The sequence below is a fragment of the Equus asinus genome, chromosome 4 (assembly GCF_041296235.1).
Source record: "Equus asinus isolate D_3611 breed Donkey chromosome 4, EquAss-T2T_v2, whole genome shotgun sequence".
NCBI lineage: Eukaryota > Metazoa > Chordata > Mammalia > Perissodactyla > Equidae > Equus > Equus asinus.
Window position 1 is genome coordinate 52,545,298 of NC_091793.1, and position 18,638 is coordinate 52,563,935.

The 18,638-nt window shown below is 37.5% G+C and overlaps 1 protein-coding gene across 7 annotated transcripts in view; it reads right to left on the reverse strand.

The window, feature by feature from the left end:
- NAV3 (neuron navigator 3) overlaps nucleotides 1-18,638 on the reverse strand; it is a 775,925-nt gene that overhangs the window by 157,351 nt on the left and 599,936 nt on the right. For all 7 annotated transcript variants that reach the window (XM_070507275.1, XM_070507277.1, XM_070507276.1 and 4 more), the window contains 2 exons: nucleotides 14,622-15,648; nucleotides 395-510 (listed from right to left, as the gene is read on the reverse strand). In XM_070507275.1, the coding sequence (XP_070363376.1) occupies nucleotides 395-510; nucleotides 14,622-15,648 (1,143 nt within the window). The remainder of the gene's footprint in view (nucleotides 1-394; nucleotides 511-14,621; nucleotides 15,649-18,638) is intronic.

Consider the following 18,638-nt stretch of genomic DNA (forward strand, 5'->3'; position numbering starts at 1 on the left):
ACAAAACAGAGTTTGATCAGCCATGGAAAATTTACATTGACATCTGATCCTTAATATTTTTTAAATCTCCAAATATATTCATTGTCTGCCTTATTAACAACAGAAGATTGTCCAAGTTTTCTCTGATTATATTCAACTTGACTGAGGGCAATGAAAACTTAAAATCGCAGCCTCTGAAAGCACTACCATGCTTTACAGAATTCTTTACAGAGCAACAAAGAGATCATCCCAAGTGGAATAGCCAAATATCTAAGAATCTCTGAAGCAGGAAATGTACACAGTCCATTTATGCTTAAGGAAAAATAGTATAGCACAAACACGATTTAATAAAAAGACTTACATAGAGATTACAAAAATTCTGAGGTTTGACCTACCCGTCAATCAGGTCACTTACCAGATATCTCCTCTAGGCACTGCTTAGCAGTCTTACTATATGATAAATCCATCTTAGTAGGACTGGTACAGGAGTCGGCAGATGGTAAAGAGGTACCTTCATTTTCTGAATGTGCTCTGAAATTAACCAAGAAGATAGAAACAAATAGCAATTGCTGTCACCAGTGACTCATCAAAGTTCTCTAGCACAAGAAGAAATCAACATATTAAAAGCTTTCTGTCAAGATAAGTAAGGATTTCTTTATGACTGGGACATTCCAAAGATGTCTACCTACAGCAGAATTTCCTTTCTTTCATATACAACCCAAGTGGGAGTGAGATATTAAGTCAGATTTCTTAGACTTTTCTAAATTTGAAAGTTGAATTACCAATAGTTGGTTGCATTTCAGGGGGCAAAAGACTTGAAAAGATCCAACTTTTATTGCTGTTTTTAAAAAGTCTGGCTAAATTGTGTTCTTGTGAGAATAACTAATAAAAGCACTTGAAACCACCCCTAAAATTATTTTTCCATGAAAATTATATAAAATAGATCCTAAAATACAAAGTATAAGTAAAAATAAACATTGAATTTGTTCGGGGCAATAAATGTCATCATGATGTCCTGATTTCAGAAAAATTAAAGTCAATCAAAAATAAATTCTCATTCTTAAACCTCCCCTTAACATCACATTTTAGACGTGTGTGTATGCGCATGGGTATGTATTTGTGTTTGTGTTAATATGTAAACAGTAGGTCAAATCAAGTGAAAAGCACTCAATGGAGGGACTGTATATGTTTTGATATTCCAATCTTACTCGATGCATTGCTTCTTCTTTTTATGCACAGGCAAACATTTTAAAAGCCATCGTCTTTCATGATGCAGCTTCAAAGTCTACATATATTTGATCCAAACTGCCACATATTAAAAAATTCCACAGCATAACCTATTATGACATGGAAAGAGGCAAGACAACATCTAGCAGTGTACACAGGACTGTGTTCTTTGTAGAAATCCCATTTGCCTTCAAGTCTCATTTCTAGTACTGGGTCTGAATTATGGCAAGTGATCACTAAATATTTCTTATTGTAAAAAGATCTATAAAGAATATTTATATGTGAAGGAAGAATTCAGTGTTTTATTCTGAATCAATTTTTAATTATTATTTTACTTTTATTCTAAATCCTAGTGGTTAAGATTCAGTGCTCTCACTGACACAGCCCAGGTTCACATCCCAGTCAGGGAACCCCACCACCTGTCAGTTGTCATACAGTGGTGGCTGCATGTTGCTGTGATGCTGAAAGCTACGTCACCAGTATTTCACATACCAGCAGGGTCACCCATGGTGGAAGGTTTCTATGCACCTTCCAGACTAAGACAGACTAGGAAGAAGAAGCTGGCCACCCACTTGTGAAAAAATTGGACACAAAAATCCTATGAATAGCAATGGAGCATTGTCTGATACAGCGCCAGAAGGTGAGAGTATGGCACAAAAAGACTGGGCAGGGTTTCACTGTGCTGTACACAGGGTCACTAGGAATCGACTCTGTGGCTCTAAATCCTGGTTTTGTTTCAGAGAAAATAAAGTTAATAATTGATACCAGAAATATTTTACATTTATCTGACAGATCTAGAGACTCTGAAAAGCTCATTAGGATTCTACAAAATCAAGGCAAACTATATGCTGTACGTATGGGTGTAGGCGTATATATAGGGATTGATATGTAACATAAAGATAGAGCTACATGAGAATTCATACAAAGCTGTGCCTTGGCCTCCAATGATTTCTGGTAAACTGTTCCTATTTTACTGACTCAAAACTGAATATTAGAACCATGACAAAATTTAAAAAGAGGACATACTAGTCAAGTGACAGGATGCACCACTGAAGTCAGTAAAGACCTCAACGTTGTTAAAATCAACAGACATTTTTAGTCTTCACCTTCCTTGATATCTTGGCAGCATTCACAACAGCAGACCACTCCTTACTTCAGGAAACTCTCCTACTTTGGCTTCTCTGACAAAAATTCTCCAGTGTGTTCCCAATTCTCTCTCGATGCTACTTTTTTCCTCTTTCTTTTTCCTCCTTCACTCAATCATTAAATGTTGTGGTTCTGGGTAGTAAAAATAAGGGGATACAGAGGGCAAAAATTTTGGAGTTCCTCAAAGCAATATCCTAAGCTTCTTCCAGTTTTCATTGCAGTCTCTCTAGATGATCTCGAACATACTCAATGTGTTAATGAGGACCTATCCATACACGAATTTCAAATTCAAATTCTAACCCAGCATTTTCTTCTGAATTTCAGATGTGTATCATAACTGCCTAGTTGACATTTCCTGATGATTGTCACAAAGATATACAGAACTAAACTCATAATCTTTTCTCAACAAACTTGTTCCTTGTTTGTGGAGCCCTTGGGTGAAACCCTTAGGGGGCCTGTGAGACTTTGCATGTCTGGTCTCTGTCTGCCCCTCCAGTATCATCTTGCGTAGCATTCCCCTTCTCCATCTCTCCCATGTGGCCACAGGAGTCTTCTACCCACATCCCATAGCTCACTGCCTTAACAGGGCCTTTGTACTTGATTAATTTCCTGCCCATTTCATCCAGTTACGTCTCTCCCTTCAAGTCTCAGCTCAAAAGACTCTTCCTTAAAGAAATATCCCTAACTTTCAGGTGAAGTCCCAAATTATAAGCACTTACTGTTCCCTTTACCTATCTTGACAGCACTTCATACTCTAGCAATATAAAATTTGTGTAATCATTTGATTAAAGTTTATCTCCTAAACTAGACTCTATTCTATATGTTTAAGCTCAGCCTTGTACCCCAATACCTAGCCCCATGTCTAGCATATAGGCTGTACCCAGCAAATATTTGATAAGTGAATGAATAAATCTTGGTGGTAGTGATCATAAAATAGTATCATTAGTGGGTCAAGCACATGGAAGCAAGCATCATATAAGGTGCATGATTGGGTTTGGATGTAAAACTTGCCTCTCACACTGAATAGTTATTGACTCTCGTGACCTTGCTAAGTTATCTAGCCTCTCTGAACCTCACTTTGCTCATGTGTAAAGCAAAGAAAAATACGTGTCTTGCAAAATAATTGTGAACTCAAATGTTATTATTACTAAAGGTCTGGAAAGGCATTCTCTTGAGGCATGTGGGATTCTGGTTAACATTAAAACGTGGCGAAGATATCTGGCTCTCTGCACAGTCTATTTCTTTTCTTCTCTGGCCCCCAAGTTCTCCTATACCCCCATGTATAACTCCTTCCCACTCATTTCTAGAGTCCATTTCAGTCTTTTCTTCCACTTGGGTTGATTTCTTATAGGCCACTGTATCGCCCTGACCGGTTCCTTAGTCTGCTGTCTCTGAATGAAGAGAAAAAAATCCTCTGAAGTTTTCTAAGGATTTTATTACCTGCTGAAGAAGTTTAAACGGAGAGAATGTACTGAGATTGGAGACCCTAGGAAAGGCTTTCTGGCTGCCTGCCAGGAAGCCTCAGAGAAACACCATGCCTTGGTGAAGTGGCTGTGAGCCAGGCCTGGCCTATAGTCCTGCAGGCTCAGTATTCGCAAACTGATCTCTCAGAAGCTGAGTCACACTAAGCAGTTCCTGACATGGCTGTCTGAAGCCCAATGCTAACTGGTTCTTACTAGAAAAAGACCAGGAGCTGTCACAGGGGCCAGAATGCTTGTGGTCATGTCAGTTATAAAGATTTACAGTCTCTCCCTCTATGAAAACCTGTATGGAGCAAAAGAATATTCAGAATGTATTTTAGGAGTATAGTTTTTGCTTTGCTCCAAACAAACAAATCTTAAAAAGTATTCCTCAGGAGCTGACTATGGCTATCTTCCTCAATATATGAGAACTAGTACTCAATTCCATTGGCTAGGTACCCACTTCTCCTGTCTGAGACACTCTTTTATAAAAACTATTCATATTCTGACAGCTCAGTCTTGTCTTAGAAGCCTTTGTTTTGATTTATTTTTTAATGTGGCATTGCATATTTCTGGCTGACTCTCCCTTTAATGTCACAAGAGCCAACCTTATTTACCTTATTTCCAAGTTCTTTGGCGTATTTTCATTGGTATTCTTTGTATGAGTTACCTACATTAGCAATGATAGGGAAACAGATTGATCAAGGAAAGGAACGTGGAGAAGCTAAACTTCAAATAATTACGAAAAAGACTTAGAAGTCATCTTTGGTTTGTATGTACATGCAAATGGTCCAAATCTCTGCTTTACATATGTTACAAGCCATCCATTTCTCTAGGATTTCCCCTTCATTATTTGTTAAAGTGGAATCAGATTTCAACTCTGGTCTCTAGAGGGACAATCAATGCTAACTGGTAAAGATTTAACTTTTATACAAATGATCAAAGAAGTTCAGTTAAATCTCTGAAGACTCCCAACATGTTCTCTGTTTTTGGGCATGCTTCATTCCAGTAAAATAAAAGGTTTAGGGCTTGATTCATGAAACAATTTATGAAAACCTCAAAATCAATAGTGTTCTCCAATCAAAAGGCACATTTTGACAGGTAAAGTGAACACTGCAGAGACATCATTCACTGTTCCCACAGAAACTGATATTGCATTTCCCTCATATTGACTAGAAAAAGAAAAAAATGAGTATCATGACATTCCTTTAAAATATTTAGCAGATACAGTCCTGTGCAGACTATCTTAGTGTGCATTTACAACATAGTCAACATGTTACAAGTACCTATTGATATTCTAAGATATAGCATTGCAAAAATGCCATTTAACTTAGTTAGAGTTCTAACAAGCCAGGCCCTCAGTGCTAGTGTCTGTTACTAAGAGCTGTAGTGGTCAAAAGTCTAGACTTCACCAATGATGAACATAAAAGCTACTTCCTGTTTCTGTGCATGTAATTAACATGTGCCAATTTCTGTCCCTAGTGTTTCATCTATGGCATATCACTCAAACTTTACAAGAATTCTGTTCCTATGGACTGAATGTTTGTTTCCCCCCAAAATTCATATGTTGAAATCTAATCCCCATTGTAATGGTATTTAGGATGTAGAGCCTTTGGGAGGTGCTTAGGTTACAAGGGTGGAGCCCTCTTGAATGGGATTAATGCCCTTGTAAAAGAGACCTCAGAGAGCTCCCTTGCCCCTTCCACCACGTGAGGACAGAGTGAGAAGATAGCCATCTATGAACCAGGAAGAAGGCTCTCATCAGATACCTTGATCTTGAACTTCCCAGCCTCTAGAACTGTGAGAAACAGATGTTTGTTGTTTTAGCCACCCAGTCTATGGTATTTTTGTTATACCAGCCTAAACAGTCTAGACACCTGTATTATAGGTGCTGTAGATAAATTAAGGCTTCTAGAGATTTAATAACTTGCCCTATATAACAAGTTGGTAGATACTTAACCCATACTTGAAGCTGGCTGCCTGTAGATACTGTTCTGTTAACCACTACCCTACAGTTTAACTCTATCTAATTGCCTCTGGACACAGTATTTTATTGCATTTGAGGTCCCCTTAGCTTACAATAGCTCAGTCACTAAGTCAATAAAATATTTGAATGTGACAATATCCACTGGTCTCTTTACTACTTTAAATTTTTACTCTTGATTCTTGAGAAAAAGAATTATTCTTGAGTATATTCTTGAGTATAAGTGCCATTTATTGTTTTTGTTTGTTTGTTTGTTTTGAGGGAGATTAGCCCTGAGGTAACTGCTACCAATCTTCCTCTTTTTGCTGAGGAAGACTGATCCTGAGCTAACATCCATACCCATCTTCCTCTACTTTATATGTGGGACGCCTACCACAGCATGGCTTGCCAAGCTGTGCCGTGTCCGCACCCAGGATCTGAACCGGCAAACCCTGGGCTGCCGAAACGGAATGTGCGAACTTAACCGCTGCGCCACCGGACTGGCCCCTATATGTGCCATTTAAAGGAAGTCAGCAATCAGTCCTAGATACTATCAATCTTCAAATTGCCAATTTCATAAGTATGGGTGTTTGCATATTGATTTATATTCGAAAAATATATCCCTCTCTGGAGTCATCTTGACATGGATATAGTCACAAATGCGGACACAAGCAGAACTTGAGTCAGCAACATTAAATAAAGGTGTCAAAGTTCCTGCTTTATAAACCGAACAAAAGGGAAAGAAACATGACTATCTTTCCGAAACCAGCAATGGGCTTTCTCTCTTCTTTCCTCCCTGATGGGAAGGCAGACAGGTGACAGCCAGGGCCCAGGCCAGGAACCTGTCAGAGTGAAGAGGAGGCCAGTGTGGAGGGAGGTTTGTTATATTCAAGGGGACTGAGCAAATAGGAAAACATATTGAGGATAATTGGAGTCAAATTTCTCAGATGACAGAAGGAAAACATAAAGCAAGAATAAACACCATGCGTTGATTTGGAATTGAAGGTACTGTTGTGAATTCAGGTATAGTTTTATATATATCATGTCTAGCAATCATAGATATCTCATAGGTATTGAGATAAATGATATAAACATACGTGGGTATGTGTGTGTACCTACATATACTTTACCACTTCGGAAACTTAGGGGAAGCGAGATCATAGCTTCTAAATATCATTCTCTATAAAAAGAGATCAGGGCTTCCTAAATAAAAGCTGAAGCCAAGTCAGGGAGAGTACAAGATGAGCCAGAAACACCTTGAGCCAAAGAGAAATGCAGTTCTCAAAGGAGAATGGGGCAGAAGTCAGCTTGAACAGCATCCCAGTAGCCAAATCTGGGAAAACTTAAGCAGCAAAATAAATAGTCATATTATAATCCAATAGGATTATATTGAATACAATAGGAATCCATCAGTCCACACAACTTAAAGAGAAAGAGAGAGAGAGAAGAGGAGGGGAAGGAGGGTTAGGGAAAGGGGAGGAGGAAAGGGGTCGGGGAGGAAGAGTAGGAGGAGAAAGAGAAGAGACATCTTTTCCTTAAAGTAGAATGCCAAGGCATAAATGTATAAAGAATGATGGAATTCAAAATCATTTGACACCCATCATAAAAAATTATTAACTCAGGCAAGAAACCTCAATGTATGCTAAAACTTATGGGTGAAAGTAGATCAAGAAATATAATTTTTACACAGTCTCAAAATATCTTTCCACAGAAATACTTAACTAAACACAAATGGGGCAAAGTAACTCCAGAGTGGAAAACCGTGGCAGACATCTTAATCAAAGGAACAAATTTAACACCACCAAAATGGGAAATATCAACACAGTTGATATCTGATAGGATGCAATGGAAAGAACTCTGCATCATTTCTGTGACATTCTAGACAAAAATACCAGTATTATAGTCTAATCATGAGGAAATAGCAGACAAATCCAAATTAAGAAACATTCTACAAAATGCCTGCCTTCAACATATCAATGTCATGAAAGTCAAGGAAAGACTAAGTAACTGTTTCAGATTGAGGGATATTAGGAAGACAGGACAACATACATCCTAAAAGTGACATCTTTGGGACAATTAGTGAAACTTGAATAAAGTCTCTGGGTGCTCTGAGTGAAGTGTATCTGGGAGTTCTTTGTGGTATGCTTGTAAATTTTCCATAAGTCCAAAATTTTTTCCAAGAGAAAATAAAATATAGAAAGAAGAAACAGTGGTTTGGTTAGGCAATCTGGTAGTTGAATCTCGTAAGCCAAATACAGAAAGGGTAGCTTATAAAGCTTCTCTGCTGAGGGGATGGCAACTCGGGGCAGCAGCCTACACAACAGGCCCTCTTCTGGCAGTCTCTCTGCACTCCATCTTAAAAATACTGCTGTGTGAGGGAGTTTAAATTGCTACCCGATGCACAGATATATATCGAACGTAGCAAAAGACAAGCTCACGAGGCAAGCAGTCAATAAGCTTTATTTTGTGCTGATGACCAATTATGCCCAGCTCACATAAAACCACAATTGCAGCACCATCTGTAACAGTAGCTGCAGGGCTTACAAAAGCTCTATCTGTACCATGATGATATGCTCTGCATTGCAATACCGTAAACTCACAGCTCCTTCTACTCAATCTACTGGTTCAACAAATAAGCCAAACCTAAAACCATTAGAGTCAGCATTTTCAAAACTAATGCTTTACATTCTTTTCCTTTCAGAATACAGTATACTATTCAAGTGTCAATTTTCCATGTCACTTTCTGGGCAAATTTGAAATCTCACAGAAACTCGTTATAGCAAACATCTCTCCTGAGAACCCATAATGTTGCTCTAAAGAAAAGAATGTAGACCTCAAAATAGCAAGTTATGAATCTGGCTAATAGCTATTCTGAAATTTATTGGGGGCTGCTAGAAAAGCTCAGGTTTAGGGACATTGTACAAGTCCTTCTTTTCTCCTTAACTAATTACTCCACTGTTTTACTTCACATATCTTTGCAAGTATGAGAAATATAGCTCTAAGTTAATAAATGTAAATGCAATAGAAGAAAAATGACACGTGGGAGGAGGGGAGGCATGTTTTGAAAGTCCAAAGGAGCTAAGGTAACACTTTTTGAACTCTAGGCAAGGAAAACAAGTTTGAAGAATACCGTATAAAGGTCGACGCCAAGAAAGAAGAGGATCAGTGAAAAGTAGGCTTTTTTTTTTTTTAAATTCTGCTTTTCTCCTTTCCCTTTCTTTTCTTCCTATAATTAGGACCACTACTTAAAGTCTTAATAAAGCTACCTCTGAAATTCAGTAAATTTCTCCTTCATCTAGCTATTGAACATCGTTTATTCTGCCCTGATATCTCCCAGTGACAATCCATTTTACACACTGAAGACATAGTAATTTTCCAGATCATGCCTCTCACACACACACACACACACATGCAAGCATGTGCATATATACACAGAGCCCAAGTTACTGACACTCAAGAATTTCTTCTACAATCAGGATCCAATCAGTCTCCACTTTCTAGGACAACTGATGTACTTGCTGACCACCTGACATCTCTTGTGTTCACCTTGGTTATATGGTCCCTTCAGTGTTACATTTCCTTTCCTGTCCCCCTCATCTCATGCCCAAATCTCACATATCTTTCAGAACTCAGCTCAAGTGCCACTTTCTCTGATTCCAACAGCTAGCAGTAATTTTCCCATTTTTGGACTCTAAATGCAGCAAATCTGGTTCACTGCTGGGGAGCTTTACCTTTCCTGCTTCATTTTGTATTTATCTTCTAGTCAGTCTTCTGCCTACTATCTTGTGGACAATAGAAGGAAAATGACATATGGGCCGTGTGGTGTTTCACTCTATCCTTGATGCCTTATGCATAATAGGTACTTACTAGGTAGTTGTTGAAAGAAGAAGAAGAAATAAGTGAATGAATTTACTGAAGAGAAGATATGATTTCATTCTTTAAATATTTTAAAGCTGTTTATATTTCAGTTACACTCTTCCATTTCTAGGAAGTAGGAGATTTCAGAATTTTCCCTATTGCACTGTATATTTTGGGCAGTTTTTCTATTCTTCTATAGCAGGTAATCCTAACTCATGATGATAGTGTTTCATTCAACAATTTTTATTTGGTGCCAACTTGGGTAGGCTCTTTCCTGGGAAATTATGCTACTAAATAAAAAAGACAAGACTCTTGCTCTCAATGAGCTTATGTTACAGTCAGAGGAGGCTGAAATCACACTTGTTAATAAGTAAACCAAAAAATAGCAGATAGTGATAAATTCTATGAATAAAGTACAAGAGTGTGATGGGGTATAATTCTGGCCAGAGGCATGAGGGATGTTCCTTTGGACCAGATGGTTGGAGATAGCTTCTGTGAAGAAGTAGCATGTAAGAAGAGATCTGATGAGAAGAAGGAGCCTGCTGTGATCTGGAAGAGAGTCAGTACAGGCAGACGGAACATCTACGACAAAGGTCCCAAGGCAGTACAGCCTAGTTTGCGGAGAAACAGAATGATGGCAGGTGTTCAGTACACTAGGGGGAGAATGGTATAAGTGTGGCTTGAGAGTTAGATGGCCAGATTGCGTAGGGACTTTGTAGGTCTTGGCAAGGTGTGTGAGTTTATTTTTTAAGTGTAATAGAAATCCAACAGATGTTCTCAGGAATTGGAATGACATACACAATTCATACTTTTCAAAGGTTAGAGTCTCTACTGTGTGAAGGGTGTTATTAGAAAGGGCCAAAAGTGGATGTTAGAAGACTCATTGGATACTAGGTGAGAATTGGTGATGATGTGGTTTGGACCAGGAGGGGTGGGGTGGAAATGGAAAGAAATGCCTGACTGACGGTATGTTTTGCAGGAAGAGCCAATAGGACTGGCTGAAAATAAGATGTGGGGAAGGAGTGACTGAAAAAGAACAAAATGTGTATTCTTGCCAAATTTTCTCCCTTAGTCTCCCATTCAAGTAATCATGCATCCTAACCTCCAGTCTCTGTGGCAGTTCTAGTTACCAGCATTTGCATAGCATGTCATAATTTGCCTATTAATTTTTCATCATGCTTGGATTGTAGAATTGTAGAATGTCAAATCTGGATGAAGTCGCAACATTCTCCCTCCCACCTGACAAATTCTGACTCATCCTTTAAGTCTCATCTCTTATCTTATGATGCATTCATTGACTCTACCCTCATGTAAGACTTAAGAAAACTTTCTTCTATGTTATTTGCTGCAAATACTTCCACAATATCAATCATTTTTTATTTTTTATTATATTCTTACCATTATCTCAAAAGACTGAGTTCCCAAAGGGCAGAGAGCTTTTTAATCTTTGTAACGCTCATTACATAGTATTTGCAAAATGAGTGATGAATACATAAATGAAAAAGTATCTGGTGATTTCCCCTTACCTAAACTATGGCAATTGGTAGTCACACTAACACTTACAAAGGCAGCCTGTTCCATTCAGATACGTCTAATTACTGGGATATTCTTACATTGAATTAAAATCTTCTTTTTTAAAAGTCACATCTTTGATTTTAGTTATATATACTCATTAAATGGATAAGGATATATTAAATTCAAAACACTTTTTATCACATTTTAGTGATAAATGAGTTACAAAACTTAATATAGAATATACTTGCATTATATAAGAAGTAGGACCAATAGGAAATCCATTAACTTCCAGAACCAAACATTATATTTATAGGACTCTGAATATTCAACTTGCAAGAACTAGTATTATGAAACATCTATTAGAGTCGCAGAGGGTATAATTAATAACCTAGCATGACTTCGAAGTGGGCTGATAAATGGAGAAAACCATCACCATCAGCGGTCAATCTTCCAGTTTTATAGAAGTCATTTAATTATCTTTAAATATCAAACACATGTACATTTCTACATACACACACATATATATTTTAAATTTATAGCATTTAAAAGCAATTAAGCACTTTCCATTATAAATGAGTTCTGATTGAGAATTGTGTGGATCTACAATTGACATTTTGCTAGCCAGAATGTCCCTGGTAACAATACCTCATTTCTATACATGCAGAAAGAACTGATGAGCAAAGGAGGGCATGCTCCAGACTCATATTTGGGTGCAAAGGCAAACTCCTAGGGGCCCTGTGACTTTAAGAGATGATCACTATTCTGACTTGAAATCTCTGCTTCTTCCTCTCTGTAAAGTGGAGATAACATTTCTTTCTCATGGGTTTATGATAAAGTTTAAGCGAGAAAATGAACCTAAATCTTGCAACACAGAGACTTTCACTGATAATACCATCATAAAATAGTAAGTTATTACTATTATCTTTCAAATGATTAGCAACTCCAGAAAAGTCTGTCAGGGATTTTGCAGGAAGATTCTTAAATAGAGTTGGAACAGTCAGAGTTGAAAAGACACCAGGGGTCACATAATGCAGACAACATGACGCTATGATATAAATATCTCTCACTGAGAGTTAAAAAGCTTGAATATTGACTACTCTACCTTGAGAGGATTGACATGATCATTTATACCATTATTCTGACTTGATAAAAGACTTCAGGCCACTCTTGGCTCATGTATAGACTATAATGTGAAACCTTTTTATTAGATGATTTTATTTATTTTCAACTACTTTATATAATTACAATAATACAAATAATTACTGACATTTATAAGTCATTTATTACAAATCTAGCTCTGTGCTAAAGTCTTTACATGGGACAGCCTTATTTAATCTTTAAAACAACCAAATAAGGTAGACATTCTTACCAACCACCATTCACAGGATTAGAAATTGAAGTTTGGGAAAGTCTGTTTACCATATGGTAGGTACTGTTCTAAGTTCCGTATAAATATTAACTCATTTAATCTTCAAAACAACCTTATGAGGAAGCTTCTATTATTATCATCCCCATTTTATAGATTAGGAAATTGAGGCTCAGAGTCTTTAAATACATTACCTAAAGTAGCATAAATAATAAATGGAATCTTTGAGATTCCAACCCAGGCAACCTGGCTCTCGGGGCCATCATGTCAACAAAACCAGATGCTGTTTCTGAACAAGGGCACAGCCAGCAGACTCTACAGCCAGTATTTTAGCTAAATTGGCCACACCACCTCATTTGTATAATCTTCATTTTAAAGAGGGCAATCAGAAACTTAAGAGGTTGGAGAGTTTGGCAAGGTCACACAGCTGATCCACACTTTAACCTCTAAGCTCTGCTGCTTCCTCTTTTTAAGAGTCAAAGTTATGTTTTCAAATGTACACCACTGAATTTATATCCACTGGATACTTTATTGCAAACAAAGAAACAAAAATGCCTGTTGCGACTTATAGAAAGGAGCAACTAGACTGGCAGATACATTCTTTCCGCTTAGATTTGCACTTTTCTGTGAAATTCATTTGTGGTGATTCGAAATGACTGATGTTTTTACAGAATATATTTGAGAGCCACAAGTGTGCTGAGTATGACGTTTAAAACTTTGTGATTTTTTCACATATTTTTGAAAGGTGAATTATGATTTGACATCTTAAATTCCCTGTTGTCAGATCGGGACTCTGGAGTTAGAAAGAGTTGCAGACTCCCATCTGATCCAAATACAAAGGTTTAAAATGAGTTATTGCTACTAAAGCCAGAATAGTAAACTTAAATGAGGTGTCCCGGGAGCTAAAATGCAATAACTATAAATTCGTTTTGCTGGGTATATGAAGTCCCAGAAAAAAAGCACTTACGTTTTTCATTGAGGGAAAACAAATCATTATAGTTATGTTCTTTACTTCAAAAATCCATACATTTAATAAATTTAATACATTTTCTAACTTTCTAATCTTGACTCTTCCTTAATTATAGCAGGTCCTACTTCCTATTCAGAACATTTCTTCCCTATTGTTGAACTGCCCACCTGCCTAGGGACGCCTGTTCCTCCCTGGGCGTCTGCTCACTGACAAGACAGTGAATGAAACTGGAGACGCAGCGGTAAGTGACATATTTCTAATTGATTAAAACAAACCACAGGACAATAAGCAAAATGTGCTATTGTTATAACTGTAGAGTAAGGTAGATATTTTAAAATATAGCATATATTGTATATTCTAATACACAAAATAAAACAAATAAAATGCAAAAACAAATTAAAGTATAAATATAATAATTATATAATTATTATTTTTGTCTAGAAACTTATGCCTAGCTGTGGAAAATTACTATAAATTTTATGTTGGGAAAGCGATGCCTTATAAAGAACATTTAGCAAACATTTGCAATGTGCCAGAATATACAGTAAATGCTTTATATGCATTATCCCTGTTATTCTTCCCAACTCTACAAAGTAGACACTGTTACTCCTATTTGACAGCTGGAGAAAATGAGACTAAGAGATGTTAAGCAACTTGTCCAAAGTCTTAGAGCTGGTAAATGGCAGAGCTGGGCATTAAATCCACATCCGCCTGATTCCAGAGCCTTCCCCCTTAACTATTACGGTATACTGTCTCCTAAGGGTAAAAATAAAAATATCTATGAACTCTACAGTCCTGAGAATTATTTTAAAAGACTAATAATAAAAACAACAGCAGTACTAGTAGTAACAGTAATAGACACAGGAGAATTCACTGCATCTGAGTTCTATTTTGCCTTCAGTAACAAGCAGGTTAACTCTGGAGGCCTTCAAGTTCCTGTCGAGAGGGGAGGGCAAATAGGACTAAAGCTTATTGGAGGGTTTTTCTTGAAAAATTAAATTCTAGGCCTATATCATCAGATTGAAACATTGTTCCAAAATGACGATACACAACAGGACTCCAGCAGCCTTCATATCACACGCTGAGGAGGAGGACCTGTAAATATTCACTACTGGGGACGAACAGAGGTCGCCTTACCTATAAATGAATGGCGCCACCGTGGCAGTGTTCGGGTGGCTGTGTTGCTGCTGTTGAGGGAGCTGGACAGCACCATTTCCAGCACCCTGCCCAAGGCCTTGTGCCACCAGCACAGCACAGGAACCAGCGGGAGAAGCTTGGCTGGCATCCCTTCCCTCCAAAGGAGCAGGGCAGTGGGATGTGCTTGCTTTCTCAGCGGTCATGGGCTTGGGCAAAGACTGGGAAGTGCTTCCCTTGGTAGTCCTGAATTTTTCTGACTCTTTGCTTGCTGCATTACCAGGTGAAATGGTTTGCTTTGCCGTTGGCACCTTTGAGCCCGGTTTTGGAATCCCACTGGAAGATGGGATTAAGCTTTCCTTCTTGGCTGCTGTTGTCTTACTGCCCTTTGGGATCAAGCTTGCAATTTTAGAGGTCTTTTTTGGAGCCATCTCTGTCAACTGATCCTTCTCATCCTTGACCGGTTTTTCAGTGCAAACTTTATTTTTGTCCCTGTTCTTTTCCTCTTTTTCCTTTGGCTGTAGCAAAGACTTTTTATTGCTGAGATTTTTGCTTCCAGCTTTTGGAGGGGCTAATTTAGGTGACACTTTGGGGCTGCTGTTTGTTGAGCCACCACTATTCAGACCACTGTTAAAACCTTCCATTTCACCAGATTCAGAAAAGGCATCGTCATCCTTCCCAGCGTCACCGAGTCCTGAACTGGGAGACTGTGGGGGGCGTAAAGCAGTCCGAGCATTGACCAGCTTGAATTTTTCAAGCATGGATTTCTGTCCCGAGGGAGCTGTTTTGACCCCTTCCGAGACAGGGGGCTTCAGTCTGTCTGCAGATGGTGTGGGAGAGGTGACAGGGCTCGACTGCTTTACCGTCAGCATGGTCGAGGTGGCGCTGTGCTTGACATTCATGGACTTGCTGCGCCAGGGCTTGCTGGCGCTCGGAGAAGGGATGGCGGAGGCAGGGGGCTGCGCAGCAGTGCCCGGGGGCTGCATGTTGCCATTCGCACCTGAAGATGGCTGAGGTCCTTTGGAGGAATCTGCACATTGTTAAGAAAAAAAGTAAAGGAAAGGCTTATTAGTTTTGATCAATTATATCACACCACTGAGTACTTCCAACTACAGACACGTGGAAGTCTCTCTCCTGTGAACTGAACACAGACATGCTGTGTGGCATCAATCACCTCTGTGATGTGGTTGTTTTTGTACCATATATCAAAAATTCAGTGTCTGAGAGGCATTGATTTTTGGGAAAAAAGTTGCTTCTTTTTCCCTTCTAAAATTACTCTTACCCAAATGAACTTGGCTAGCCACAGATAACTAAAGATGAATAAAACACTATCCCTTCCCTAAGCAATTCTTTGTATTTTTTCCAATTACTGCTGTAGCTCATAGCAGTAAACTGATATTCCACATAGCCCTAAGAATATGTTCTATAATAAATATTGAGAAATTGCTTTAACCTACAGGAAGCCTAGCTTATTGTTATCTGATTAAATATGCTCATGAATCATGATTAAGCTTTTTGTTAGTATTGTTTATTTTTATTTGTATAAAAAGTATTGAAATTTATGCTTGTATGGGTCAGATGATTTACTAAGAAATAAACATATTATATGTATACATATATAACATATATATTTATAACAACTCTACAAGGTATGTATTAACATTATCTTCCCTTTTTTACAAATAAAAAAAACTAAGGCAAAGCAGGACTACATAACTTGTTCAAGGTCACTTAGCCTGGATTTGAACTGAATTCAGAGCATTTTTAACCAACACACCTACAGCCTCCTGTGGAGATCTGAACAAACTTTACATTCTAATAGAAAATAAAATTGCTTATGGGCAGCTATAGGAAAATAAGGCCTTTGTCATAGAAGCATTTTCCAATGCAGAAATCTCACGATGACATGAATTTTTACAGGAGTGCTATAGCACTGATTAATGCCTGATTACAAGTCTCTCATTTTTAAGCATGAAAACCTAAACCAAAAAGAGATTTTCTGATATTATATAGAATAAAAAAGAACTGAGCTTGAAGTTAAAAGACCTCAGTATAAATGTTAAAATTTGGGTACTTTATGATGGTGGTCATTTACCTTAAGTTTCCTCTGCCAGAAATGCCTCCCTCTTTTACCCTCTTGTTTTTTTTTTTTTTTTTTTGTGAGAGAGATGGAATGATAAATGATTAAATTAGATGTTTATGTAAAAGAGGCATCATTTGGTTCTGTTAAAATACTAGATATTGGGGCCAGCCTGGTAGCATAGTGGTTAAGTTCGCATGCTCTGCTTTAGTGGCCTGGGTTCGCAGGTTCAGATCCCAGGCATGGACCAACATAGTGCTCATCTAGCCATGCTGTAGTGGCATCCCATATACAAAATAGAGGAAGATTGGCAAAGATGTTAGCTGAGGGTGAATCTTCCTCAAGCAAAAATAAAAAAAACAAAAACAAACTTGATAGTAACAAACAGATGCAAAGATATTTTTGATGAAATGCCCAATGGAAATATTTCATAAAGAATTTCCTTTTCAGAATATTTAGGAATTGGAGCCCATTAAATTTCATTAAACATTCATATATATAAAACTACAAAGCTTTTACTTTTAAATGTTTTCTTAAAGCTGTCAAAATGCATGATAAACAGTATGTAATCAAGCCAATTAGTACAGAATACCAGTCTTCCTATTTTTCAGAAGAAGAAATTGACATACAAAAAAAAGGAAATAAAGAAGTTAGAGGAAAAGAAGTTACATTGTTAGTTGAATATTTGTGTGAGCTGCACTTTTTTAAATAAATGTGTCTAAAATAACATATTTGTGAAATTTACATTAACAATAATCGTGTAGACAAATGCATTTTATATTAAACTTTCTTAAGCAAATTGGTATACTAACGTTGACTTCTAATTCCACACTACCTTTCTACAATTCTACATTTCAACTGGGAAAATAAATGTAAGACTGTATGTATATCCTCTAGATTAAAATGTATTAGTTCACTGAAAAGCCAAAATGCTTATATGGTATATTTAAGTTTTAAAGCATATGATGATAAATTGCTTTTTTCCCCAATATTCATGTAAAGTCTGTAATTATGTCCATTTCTAGAATATTTATACAAATCCATTAGGTTCATATACCAACACTAAAGCATTCTGAAAAACAGTGGGAGTATTGACTAATTCAAGATAAACATATCAAGCAAGCTTCAAAACATTCCATGTATCAAGTGTGCTCACTCTCCGTGAATGGATTTCAACCTTTGACTTCTGTTGTAAGTCTAGGTAATTCCAAATTTATTTCACTGACAGATCCCTTTCAAAGACTGGTAACATTTCATCATGATTTAATAATCCTCAGTAGCAGATAAAGTACATTGTCTACCTACAGGTAGAAATGCCTGCTAAATATTTCTTCAGAATAATTCATACTATTGGTCGGGTCTCAACTTTGACCTCACTTCTTCTGAGGAAAAAAATGAAAACCCAAAGCGAAAACATTATCCCCACTCCCACCTCTGACCATCTTAGCATCAAGTCTGGAGTGAGTGGCTCCTCTACCTTCTTCCATAGCTTATTTCCTCTATTACAGCCATTATAACTCCCCTGTAATGTCCTGCTTCCTCCACCACATTGTGCATTCCATGAGAGCTGGTTTTGCACTACATACATTGCACGCATTATTGGACATGCACTGAACTATGTATTCGACATAGAGTAACCGAATCCTCCCAAGAATGGCATGAAGTTTTCAGTTATCCTCATTTTACATATGAAGAAACTAAAGCACAAAAAGGTTAAATAGCTTGGCCAAAGTTATGCAATTTGTTAGTGACAAAACTGAGAACTGAACTTAGCTTGGATTCTAAGTTAATTCTATCAACTACTATATCATACTATTTTTCAAATGTATAAGGATAAGCTCAATGGTTCACCAACTATAATATTTCTTGAATATAGAAACAGAAAATAATGACCATCAAATTCATGCTTTTAATAGAATTATATCAAGTAAACTTTATTT